The sequence below is a fragment of the Astatotilapia calliptera genome, chromosome 11 (genome assembly GCF_900246225.1).
Source record: "Astatotilapia calliptera chromosome 11, fAstCal1.2, whole genome shotgun sequence".
Classification (NCBI taxonomy): domain Eukaryota; kingdom Metazoa; phylum Chordata; class Actinopteri; order Cichliformes; family Cichlidae; genus Astatotilapia; species Astatotilapia calliptera.
This window is the reverse complement of record NC_039312.1, coordinates 25,016,543-25,029,538: the sequence shown is the minus strand read 5'-3', so window position 1 is coordinate 25,029,538 and position 12,996 is coordinate 25,016,543. Positions and strand designations below refer to the sequence as shown.

General features: G+C 43.5%; 1 protein-coding gene across 1 annotated transcript in view; it reads left to right on the top strand.

The window, feature by feature from the left end:
- The first annotated feature begins 3,038 nt into the window (after positions 1-3,038).
- Positions 3,039-12,996, top strand: part of LOC113032252 (forkhead box protein O1-B-like) — a 29,010-nt gene continuing 19,052 nt past the window's right edge. Inside the window, exon 1 of the mRNA XM_026185049.1 lies at positions 3,039-4,716. Coding sequence (XP_026040834.1) covers positions 4,228-4,716 — 489 coding nt within the window. The 5' untranslated portion in view covers positions 3,039-4,227. The remainder of the gene's footprint in view (positions 4,717-12,996) is intronic.

The window sequence follows — 12,996 nt, the reverse complement described above, 5'->3', positions numbered from 1 at the left end:
CTGAGACCAGAGCGACACCCTTTCAGAACGTGATATGGTTAAGGTTGCAGTACTCGAATGATTATTAATCTTATTCACTTTCATTGTTGGGTTGTTAATACTATTTCATAATGCCTGAAGCCTGAAATACTTTCATCATCGATTAATTTTTCAATTTGACGACGCAGAGAAGGGTATATTCTTTTTCATCGCTTACTCCCAGCTCCAGGAATATCAGTTTTCTTTTAATGGATCATCCAGTCTGTAAAATGTCAGAAGAGAATAACCAAAAGAAAACAAAGTACAAGTCTCATTGAAGTTCTTCAAAGAACAATGTTTTGCCATTATTGCTTATTTGTTTCTAACCAACAGACCAAAGTTTGACAGTATTTAATTTTCAAAGTGGTAATTGATCCACCCCCTAAAATGACTGACTCTACTGTGGACACTAACTGAAAAAGGTAATTTATTCTTCTAGTTGTGCATGTGCATTTTGTCTGAAAACATAGCCTTTAATAATCTTTGGCATCAGTGTATTATAACACAATTACACTCTCTTCAGCTTTGAGCATGAGAGCGGTGCATGCTGATTTCCCTCTCTGGACCATTTGGTCGTTCTCTGTTTTTAACGGTTAAATATAATTAATTGGCTAAGGCTAAGATTGTATTAGTTAATCATATTCTGTTAGCCCTCTGAAACAGGGATGGAAGCCATTACCTGCACATGCCTTTACTTTCCTCTTTACAACACAGTCTTAATTAAAACTCTTGGCACCAATTGTCTTCGCTGCCTCTGTTCATAGTTGGCAGTGAAGATGCCAAGATGCCACAGAAATCTGGCACTGGCTCGGGGCAGGAAGTCTTCAAGTCAGCCTACTTTGGGTCAAAGCCAAGAAGGGGTGAAATCCAGCGTCGCCTACTCAGAAATGTTCCCAATACTTGGATATGAGCCCTCTCCTTCCTGTGTCATTGAGAACCCATATGCTTGTTAGAGAGTGTGGGTTATTTGCTGAGAGGGGAGGGAGAACCAAAGGAGGTGCTTTCCCAGACAGACATAGATCTCCCTAGGGTGTTCTTGTGGCTTCTCTAGATTCCTCTACTTCCAACCGTGCTGGGCAGAATGGGGTGCAGGGATAAATTGCACAACACCACAAGGTTGTGAGTGATGGCTAAAATGCCAGGGCCAAAGAAATCCGTAAAGGTATTATAGAAATAGTTGGGGGGGAAGTGTCCCTTTCCTTATTTGAAAGAAATTCCAGAACAGTTTCTAACCATGCAAAATAACAGGCACAAAGCTCTGACTTGTTGTTCATGTGGTGCTCTGCCTTGCTTGTGGCTGACTGAGGTGATTATTGCTGTGCAGAACACGCTGTTCTAGGATCAGCCATTCAGTGCTTTAAGCCAGCCTTGCTGCCTCTGGTATGTCTGGTATGGGGACAACTTAGCCATCAGCCTGCAGGGACTGAAGTTGTAGTTTTTAAACTTGTGCTGCCAGAGCCTTTGTCTTTGACTCTTAGTTCTTTGCTTTTCCCTTTTTCTCTTGAGACTCACTCCTGCTGTGGGTCTCTGGATCTGATCGTTTGCCTTTTTTTTGATAGTCACAATTACTTTTCTTTCGCTTCATTTGTAATCAAGACACATTGTGTATTCTCGAGTGTCACCAAAATTGTGGCATTCATAAGTGTTCCAGGGGAAGCATCTCAAGTAGAACCTTGTCTCGGAGACTAGAGGCTACGAGAGGCTTGACTCGCTCCACCTCTGGTTTGATTGAAATTCTTGACATGCAATAATCAAAATACAATAAACCATCACCCATTAATTATATTTGTAGTCCGAATAGGGTTTCTAGGCTTATTACACACAAACTATTAGCAACATGGCATTTTAACCATGTGATTGTACTGATGCTGAACGTTAAGTCATTCCGTGACACACCATATGACACATCCTCCCACATTTAAAAGCGTGCTATTTTTGACGCATATTTCTCAACATCACTCATGTCTGAGTGCACAGTGTGGCCTTGTTGTGCAACTTTTAAGTACTGCTTCTGTCCACAGTTGAACGCAGGAAAAAGGTGGAGTCCTCAGACAGTTTGAGACACCTTTCTGCACAGGGGCTGTTTTGATGATGGATGTGTCATTGAAAATGTTTATTTTAACTAAAGTGTAGTGACTAGAATACACACGTCTAAGGGTCTGTAGATGATGTATAATTGTAGTGAAATGCATTTTTCCTCTTTTAAATATTTTGATGGCAATGGATTGACAGCAAAAAGCCCCCACAGGTTATAGCTGTTAAAATGCTTGCTTGGAGTGGCTGCCTCACTTCTAAATAATATTAGTTTTTATTTATTCATTCTTTAATTCTTTACTGGAAGTGAGAATCTACAGAAGCAGGACTGTTTTAAGGTATGAATAAGTGAATAAGTAATACTCTCCCTACAGCAACCATCACCACTGCATGCGTGAGTCCGCCTAAAGCTGTCAGGCAGTGTTTCTGTAAACATGTAAGTTCCGCAAATCTTTCTTAGATTGATACAGGTAAAAGGGTCAGGTAGCCTAGTGTTTATAAGGGGAGATGGCCAATCGGATTCAAGCACCTGTGACTCTGTCCCCGCCCAGCCGTCAGCTCTTAGAAGAAGGTGGTAGGATAAAGGATCGGAGACCCCAACGCCTCGACCCCTCGGTCAGTGAAGCTAAAGAATTGCGCACACGGTTCTGACCGGAGCTCAATGCGCCGGGCAGAGTGTCTTTGAGGCAAATGCGTTTAGAAATGACAATATGTAAGTCTTTTGTTTACCCTCATTTATGTGAAGTATGGAGGAGATATATATATTTCTTTCATTCTGGCATCTGAAGCACCCCCCCCCCCCCCCCCCCCCCCCGGATTAAAATCTAGGGTTAACTAATCTCGGTTAATCTGAACTAAATCTGTCTAATCGGCATAGAAAATTACACTCACTGAGGTATTGCCCGCAAATAATCAGCGGAGCCGGGCGCCATAAATTCTCCCTGAAGGGCATTTGGACGTTGCACACCGTGCACGCGACAATTTGTTACGCTCAGACTTTTTTTTTTTAAAGAGAAAAACCCGTGTCGCAATTGTGCAGGAATTTTCCCTTTCTCTGTGTTACACATTGTCTTGTTTTATTAGGGCTGGACACGGAGGCTGGCACACAAAGCGCCATGTGACGCTCCGCCACAAAGATCATTATGCGGAGTTTTGATTAAGAATTTTGGGTTTTTGCCCCCTTCGTTAGTAGCCTAACTGAGGCGCAGGAGAGAGGAGGGAGAGCAGCAGAGAAAAGAGGGAGAGCGAGAGAGAGAGAGAGTTCGGGATTTCGCTGTAATCATGTTTGGAGAGTATTGATTTCGTGAGCGCACTCCAATTGGCAGCATCTCTACTATACAGCGCCGGCGCGTCATCCTCGGTTCACATCGACGGAACGAGTTGTAAGCAAATGAGAACATGTGTGGGATCTGAGTGAGTGAGAAAAGGCAAGGGGTGATAGAGGGGAGCAAGAGGAGGTGTGATAAAAGCCAATTTTATCAGCCCGACGAGTGGATACGAGATTTGATTGCCGGACTATTTTTCCCTCCTTTATATTTTTCAGACAGGGAATTTATCGATTCGTCACAAGCGCACGCCTCTTCATTATAATTGCAGACAGTTGGGTGCTGTTCAGGCTGAATGGACTTGAATGTGCCGCTGCCAGCTTAATCCGTGCAGACTGGAAGATTTAATAATTCACGGTAATCACGCATTATCGCCTCAGTGGATGCTCTCTACACAGCCCTGGTGATTTTCCCCTTCTTTCCCGTTTCTTTCTGTTGTCTTCTGGAGGATTTATCGACGGCTGCTTTTGTCCTTATCTGAAAGATCATCTGTTGCTGCAACTGGATTGAGAAGCCCCCAAGACTGACACGGGTTTGAATGTTTTAAGGTGATGCGGACTGCCAAATAAATAGTTCAGTCACCATTAGATAATTTACTTCAGGTAAAATGGACAAGAAATTATTATTACTTTTATTACTTCTGCTATCTCTACACGCGAGGCTATGATTTTTCTTTCATTCATCATGATTCTTCTACTCCGCTGAATTGCCCATTATTGATTCAGACTGAGTTTAATAGCCATATTACAAGGCAAATTCCTACTTGAAGACAGCGGGATACGTGAATCGTGGAGGTATTTCCCCACCCTTGCTCTACGTTTGATTTATTCTTTTTTCAACTGAAGGGTAAATGTTGATGATGGAGGACGACGAATTAGACGCTCATCAGGTTGATTCGGATTTCGAGCCTCAAAGCCGCCCTCGCTCATGCACCTGGCCGCTGCCTTGTCCACAGGATTTCCCCGGTGGACACGAGGTGAACGTAGGTCTTCCACTGGCCAGCATCAAGGTAGAACCGGAAGACATCCCCGCTTGCAGAGCGGGGCTCGTGGGCGGAACGCCGGGAGAGCTGAAGCATCCAGCCGGCGCCCCTGCACCCACAGGCGCGACGCACCCATGCTTGGCTGGCGCAGCTCTGGATGTCACCGGACCCCTGCGCAAAGCCAAATCCTCCCGGCGAAACGCGTGGGGGAACCAGTCCTACGCGGATCTCATTACCCGCGCTATTGAGAGCACCCCAGAAAAGAGACTCACACTGTCACAGATATACGACTGGATGGTCCGTTATGTGCCCTATTTCAAGGATAAGGGCGACAGTAACAGCTCAGCTGGCTGGAAGGTAAGAAATAAAGCAGCCGGGCCAGCGTGACAAGGTTGTGATAATCACAGTGATAATATCGATTATTATTCCTGTTCACTAAGCTATTATGATTCTTTCACCCCGCGTGACTTACACGTTACCGTGGGATTCCGCGTCTGTTACGCATGAATGGTGCCATGCGTTATCTTGTCTTAGTTCATTACTGCCGTCAGTCATTTTAATAAATCACTGAGGCAAATTGTAATAGAGTGGAGTGGAATCACTTGTTACGTCTTTATATAGAAAAGAAAAAAATGAGACAGAGAGAGGAAAGAAAAAAGGGGCTTTTCTCATCCCAGCTGCAGAGAGCCTGGTCATCATGGGCAGCAGTGTTCATAATAGCGCATAAAATCCCCTCAGTGGGAATAGGACCACAGCGGTTCACGATGAATCTTACTACATGCTGCTAATAATAGGCAAACAGAGAAAATCATCCCATGCATTTTCATGCAGAGAGAAAGTCCAGATCTTTTAGTTATGATTAAAATATATCTAAGAATCAATTGAGTGACACTTGTAGGAGATCACAGGTCAACTGACCACCATGTAAATATTTAGTGGGGCGTCTACAATTGACCACAGTCCACTACCACCGCCTGTCTGGCTGAGAGCCTAGAGTAACCTCCTGGACATCTGCCCATGTTATCAGCCCCTGCTCCCAGCCTCATCTTGTTTCTATTCATTATAGGCAGCTGAGGACAGCGAGAGGGGGCAGAGGGATCAGCAGGGCAGCAGTGCTTGTCCTGATGGTGTAACTTTGCAGAGCTGAGCTTTGAGACTAGATGTTAGTTGATTTTCATGTCAATACAGAAAAGACGTGCTGAGTGTGATGGCTCTTTGTAGATGCAGTGCCAGTAGGTTATGTGTATGTAAGCAAGATGATTAGACAAGATAAGAGATCTTTCACATTAACTTCATGTTAAGCAACCACACTTCTCTTCCAACCTAATGCTTGGTGCTAAATTTATCTTGTTAAATACTTTCACATTATTTCTATTCATCCACAGGGTGTGCCATTTACACCATAACATATCAACAAATATCAAAGTAATGGCATGACTTCAACTTGCATTTGTCTTATCTTTCTGAGGAATTAACCTTTTTTCAAAACATAGTCTGTCACCAGAGCTGAGTCTCATTTTTTTTCCCGGGTGGGGGCCTCAGCTGTAGCACCTGACTGTCATTTTAAGCCTGTCCTGTTAAACTGAAATGACTGTTAAGGTGTGGCCTCAGGTAGACTTCTTCATTAGCTCTCCATTTACACCAGCAACCACGGGGCTTCTTTATCTTTCGCGCCAAAGCCCTACTATGCTATTTATGAAACTGCAAATTAAGGGTGTTGACAGTGGCAGTCTGAGGTCCTGTGCTATTTCAGGCCACAGGCGCGACGCGGGGCCCATTCCAGGTAATGATGGGGGATTAGGTAAGTCGTTTACAGCAGGCAGCCGTAATGTCAGTAACAGGCCTGACCTGGTTTTGGTCAGAGACAGAGCGGTAATATAAACATACACTTAGAAGTCACATGTGCAGCTCATCTAAAGGAACCAAGCAAACAGCTGGTGGAATACTGCCGCCCAGCAGCATACCTGTACATGCAACACAACATTCATCTCCAAGTTTGTAGTACCTGTGGCTCAATATATAAGAGTTGCATATGAAATCACAGGATGTCCAATCCATAATAAATGTATCAGTATGAAGCCACATGGACCCCAAATCCATCTGCCTTCTCTCTTACTGTACATGTGCATAAAACAGGTGCACTCTGATACATATAATTTTACAACCACATCAAGCAATTAAATTTGACACTAGTATTTGTGAGTTGGGAGTATTCATGACATTTTGATCCCAATCCACAATATTGCATGAGCAGAGCCTTTCATGTAAAACTCTTTTTTTTTCTATAGTGGCAGAGAAACAGGGAAAACAAAACAAAAATAATACGGTGATGCAATCAAATGAAATTAAGTGGTATAAGTTTGCAGTTTCAATGCGAAGTTCAAAGGTGGAGGTTGGTTTTCTTGAAAGGAGTGGTCGTGCTTTGGGGGGATAACCAACTTAAAGACATTGAAATCTCTCGAGGCTGTTGTTATTGAACATAGCGGTTCTAGAAAAATCTTATAGAGCAGATTGTGTTGCCGTGACTGCAATTGGAAAGGATGTGATGCTGGCTTGATGCTGGGTAGTAGACAGCCAGTACACCTAGACAGTGCCATTAAGCTCCTATAAATACCTAATGGCTTCTGACTTCTAGGAAGGCTGCAATATTCTGAGGTCACGGCTTCCTAATCAGCTCCTTAGTGGAGGGAGGATAGAACTGTGTTCTTGTGAACCCCTATTAGATTAGTGGCAACTTCACTGTCTTTTATTTTCTAGTTTTCTGTACATAAACTGATCCAACCCAGAAATTAATGGGATTTTGAACTGATGTTAGTGACTGATACTAAATCTCCTCCATATATGTGTGTCCTTTATGTATTCAAGGCTACTTACATCTGAGTAAAAGCATCCATGAGTGCATGTGGACGCATTCTGCATTTGTGCGTGGGAGAAGCACATGTCAATTGCAACAAAGCGTCAGGGTTGGTAGTGTTGTGGGGGCTAGTGCAGGGGGAGGGGCTGTCTACTTCTATTGGAGTGTGTGCTTGGGGCTGCTGATTGGTCTGACAGCATGTCACTGCGGTGAATGGTATATAGTCTTACTCTTGACTTCATAATGCCTCTAATGGCGGGGTACCACTTGGTGTCGGGATTGCCCTCTAGGCTCCCACAAGTTCATTAACATCAAGGGTGTTAGAAGATGCCATTGGGATTCTGGGGTGTTGTTTTATTGTATAAGCCAGTATGGGTGGTTATGGAATTCACAAATCCATAATACAGCAATGCTTTTGGTGTATTAAGTATGTTAAAGTATGTTAAGTATGCTTTATTTCTCTGTAATTGCAACTAATAAGCACTGATGTGGAATAATTTTCTTTTTCCGTCTACTTGAAACATATAGTTTTTCCTCATTGTGCGTGCTCTGCCAGGAAATTTTCTCATACTTGGAGTGGCCAGACACCAGGGGATTGTGCAGCAAGTTGGCAAGGGTGCAAGGCAGTCACTTAGACACTTTAATCCAAAGCAATTAGACTGTTATTTATAAAGTGTATTTAGGTAGAGGTCTGTGCAGGGCCACAAGGGCAAAAGTTCATGCACACACACACACACGCAAAAGAAAAAGGAAAAAAAAGAAATATCAGTCAAACCATCGATGGTTTGCCTGAAAGATTGCTCTCAAGAAAAAAAGCAGGAGGTATGACAGAAAAGTGACTGCAGCATTACAAAGGAAAGACAAATGGAATTTGGAGAAATGAAGAGGGAAGAAAGGAAAAATGTCTCTAGGTATACGTATAATCTTATCTCCTGTAAAGGCGCATAACCCCTGTCTCAACAGACAGTAGTATTTATAACAGAGTATGACTATATAACTTTATCTAATTGATTTATAGGTAAAGAGAGACAGACTCTCGTAATCCTGTCACAATACAAACGCTCTAGCAGCTGCTGAGCGACACTTGGCAAATATGAGGGATATGAATGTCAAATGTATAGCCGAGAATGTGTGACAGACTCTTCAGCACAATATGGAGAGACTTGAAACTTCCAATGTGTGTGTGTAGAGTTGTGTGCATACGTCTGTTATACGTGCATACGCTTGTATTGCCTGATGATGGCCGAGGAGAGTCTGGGAAGACTGGAAACTATCCTAGAATTCAGCTGATTCATATTTTATCCTCTGTCTTGGCTCAGGGGAGCAGAGTAATTTGAGAGTGCGACAGACACTCAGGCACACACACACACACACACACACACACACACTCACAAAATGAGAGCATATGATGCATGCTGGACAGATTTATGGTGTAGGATTATGAACACTTTACATCTCCCCGTGCCTCCTTCACCCAGAGCCAGGTTGCATTCAGGCAGTATATTCAGCTTGAACCTGGTATCTGATGCCAAGAAGCCCATTCTCACTGCATTTTCCCCTGCAGCCTTCAGGCAGCCGTGGCAGTTCATTTCTCAGTGAAAATGATTAATGTACATGCAAATTACCAAAGCATGGGCACGCATTCAAATATGGGAGACAGCAATCAGGAGACAGTAATATGAAAAACAATATAATTTTGCCTTTGATATTACTTTGCTTTCTCTTATCACTCTTTCTACCAGACACCCATGTTATCACCTCTTTTATCTACCTGCCTTTCTCTTCTAGTCTGTCTATCCATCTATTCATTATACATTCTATGCATTCTTTCTTTATTAGTGGTTTTAGGTACGAATGCCAGTTGAGGTGTGGAGTCTTTCTCAAGGGAGCTATGGCGTCAGGATTTTGAGCTTTAGCAGTCTCCTACCAGTGATCTAGACTGCCTTAAGCAGCATGCTTCCTCTTATCTAAGGGAAATCTCATATCTCACATTATCTCAGAGATAATAGGATAACAATGCTGGATTTTACCCAGCACAGCTCGTCTCAGCTTCTGAGTCTTTTGGAGGATGAGGCCGTCAAGTTCCCAATTCGACAGGGTTGAATTAATTTGGATGCCGTTCTCAGTTGAACTTCAACAGTTGAAGCATTTTTTAATACCAAGGCTATTACCCACGCGTTTGCCTTTTTTTTTTTTTTTTTTTGTACATTTCTTCTTTGGTGACATTTCTCAAAATATTAAATACTCTGTTCCCTTTTCTTCCCCATATGCATAGTGAAGCATAAAGAAATTGTCATTCTTTTCCCGTTGCACTATTTAGGGTGATGGTTTCCACCATTCCCTCAGGCGTACACATTTGCACGAAACACACAACACACTTGTGCCTCCTCAAACCACCCATGGAGGAACACTCTGTTCTTGGGTGGGGTGAACCATTTTTTTTTTTGGGCGGGGGGGGGGGAGGGGGCTGACCCGAGTGAGGAAGCTACTTTCTGCACTTCCATTTTGCTGTCTGATTTGTTTTGAAAGCTGTCTGACTCGTGGTGATTGGCTCATAAGGAAGGCGTGGCTCTGTTTGGTAAGCTCTCCGCGGATATTTTGGCCAAACTGTTCACAGCTGCATGGACAGAATGTGGTGTGTGTTTCACTCTGAGGCCATGTAAGGTTGATGCCATGGAGATTTGATGGGGTGCGGGGGGCTTTGAGTGTTACATCAGTGCTTTGTGATTAGGACATATCGCTTTTTATTTCCATGGAACCCGCACTGAAATTGGGGAAGGGAACAGAGTGAAGCTATGTCAGGGTAGTGCTGCTGGGCACACAGTGAGTCCCCGAGCATACACAGTGCCCACATTTCAATAAAAGTGAGCAAAAGCCACTATGTTCCTACTCCGTTAACCTTCCCACCACATTATACTGACACAGGGAACAGTGTGACTTGTGGTCTTGTTAATAAAATATATTCCCTATTACAGTCTGTTAGTTTAGAGGGATTGTTGAACAAGAGGTCGGTGGAATTAATAGTATTATTACTCCTAAAATAAACTTCTTAGAATAAAGCATTTTTCATTTAAGGCCATAAACACTTTCCAAAATGACTAATACACAATGAGTGACTCATCGTATAATAACAGGGATTGAAATGAAATGCCTCAGTATGGTGCTCCCGATGCGGTTTAGAAAATAGTTGTTGTACATGATTCAGTAGTGTAAGCTCAATGGATAGGATTCACACAACAGTTTTTCTAATATCTGAGATTTCTGGGATTTTTCAACCGCTATGTCAAAGTAAATCATTCTAATACAGAGAAAAGTGTGTCACGTCTGATCTGATGGCTAGAGGATGGAGTTATTATGTCCTAGAGAAATGTTTGTATTGCAAATGTATTAAATGGCTTTGGATATCACTTCAGCTTGTGAATAAAAATGTTCGAGCCCTCGTGGTGCTAAAAATTTTTGCTCTCTGTGTGTAGCGGCATGCTTGTTGCTCATATGTGTGTCAGCGTGCACAATGTGTCATTGTTGTGGTGTGCGGATATGGATGTTTCAGAGTGTGTTTCTCTCTCTTCTCCTTGTGTGAGTGCGTGTTTGTGTGTCTCTGTGTGCATGTGGGTGTGTTGGGAGGGGATGGGGGGGGGGGGGGGGGGGGGGGGGTTGATGGGCTCAGTGGGAGCCCGGGTCCCGGGGGAACAGCTCTCGTTAATAATTCAGACGAGGCTCATTATCAAGGCAGCGCAGATTTCTCCCTGATTCCACCTTAATTGCAGGCAGGCTGCTCCACTCAGGCAGACGGTAGTCACGCTGGGTTGACTCTCTCTGTCTTTTTCTCCACCACTACATGGCCTGCTCTGCTCCATTCTGTTCTGCTCCGTCTCCAGTACTTACCCATGTCACAGCAAGATGGCCCTCGGCTAGCCTGCTTCACATTATTGAACGCCTTAATAGCATAACATCCTATGAACATGCTATTTTGATATGTACTTAAAAATGTGCCTTTATATATGTGGATGATTAGATACAGAACATGCGCTATTTGAGAATTCCTCTACAGATGATGTGGCAGACTGTGGAGCTGAAACAGTAAGTTGTTAAAGTCATGGTTTAGCAGAAAAATACTTCTCAGTCTTGTCATTTACAGTCAAAAAAAAATGTTGTTTTGTTTCCAGCTTCTTAAATGAGAAGTTTAGTTATCTTGTCGGCATTGTATCGTAATCCTAAATTAGATAAAACTTGTGCTGTTGGTCAGACAAAAGAGGTTACTTACAGATGTTGCCTCGGGGTGCAGCTTTCTGACTCTTTCCATACTAAACAATTCTCTGATTTACCATACTGATAACATCAATTTATGAGCAAATAACAATCATTGGTTGGAGCCCATGTAGGATATATGATGTGTGATTCATTATGACTGGGGGTATAGTTACAGATCCATCAAAAACACGAGCAGTGTGATGCCTTATGTTGCACACTTCACAAAGCCTAATATGTTTTCCTTTCGTTATTGGCTTTGTGAATTATTATAATGGTGGGTTTATCCTTGAAATAGCCTATAGCCTATTATCATACTGATGACACAGTCGAACGTGTGTTGCCATGATTGATATGACGCTACAATAATACTCCTCTTCATGCCCATCTATAGGCTTATGTAATGTATCTTGTTTTCATAATTTACACTGACTGATGGGTTTCCATTCAGTCCATTCAGTGAAGCCCCGCAGAGAGTGCAACATAATGGGCCTGATCTTGTCATACATGTATATGAATATTTCAAATCAAGCCATTGTAAGTAGATGGGGGCTTTAGATAAACAACACAGATGCTTCTTCCCCTTTGCTGGTGCTATAAGATGAAGTGCGCTCCAAGCTGTATTTCTCTCCTAGCCTCAAAACTGGCTTCTCACAAATCACTGTGCCCATATTTCCTAATTCAATTTTTTCCCTTCGTCTGATATCTCTTCCTGTATGCAGGGGATTGATGGCCGTGCGCATGTGCATGTGTGTAAATGTGTGTGCTTAGGTGCATGAAGATTGCCGTGTCTGTCCCCGAGAAAGAGATGATGTACGTCGAGTTAAACGGAGTATTTCACAACGCTCCAATCTCCAGACCCTTCCTGGCAGCCGTGTGCCAGGTCTCTCGCTTCTGTGTGCCTGTCCATCAAGCCCCTGTCACGAGCCAAAGGACTGTGGGAGGGGAAAGTGGTGCGCGTAAGGGCCGTCGATCAGTTTACCTGAGGTCGGCGGAACCGGCGAGTGATGGAGGGAGCCGCCTCACAAAGGGAAATGTAGTTAACGCTGACTGATATGAGCAGGTGGATAGAAAAAAAGAAAAGAAAAAAATGATGGCAGCTGTGAGGAGGAGTTGCAACAGTTATGTGCAGGAAAGATGCTTTTTTTTTATGCTAATGGCTGGTGTGTATGCTGTGGCTGGACCATGGAGCTGATGGACGGAGCTGTGGAGGTCATCCCGGGGAACCACTGGTCAGCACCCTGCTGAGCTGTGACGTCGGCTCACCTGAGCTGAAAAGTTGAAACTAACCTTGAGGGAAGGAAAGGAAAAGATACGTGAATCTGTGGGCTTGTACATTTTGTATGTGTAAAGCAACCCATGTGTGAGCAAATGTGTGTGGGAGCCAGCATATGTGTGGGGAGGTTACAGGATTGGAGTGAGGTTGTTGGGTTATGAGGTGACTGCGAGACCAGCTGGGAATGAGGGGGAGGGAGTTTGTGTTGATGGAAGCTACGGAAAATCGGGGGTGGGGGGTGTCTTCCGTCCTTATTTGG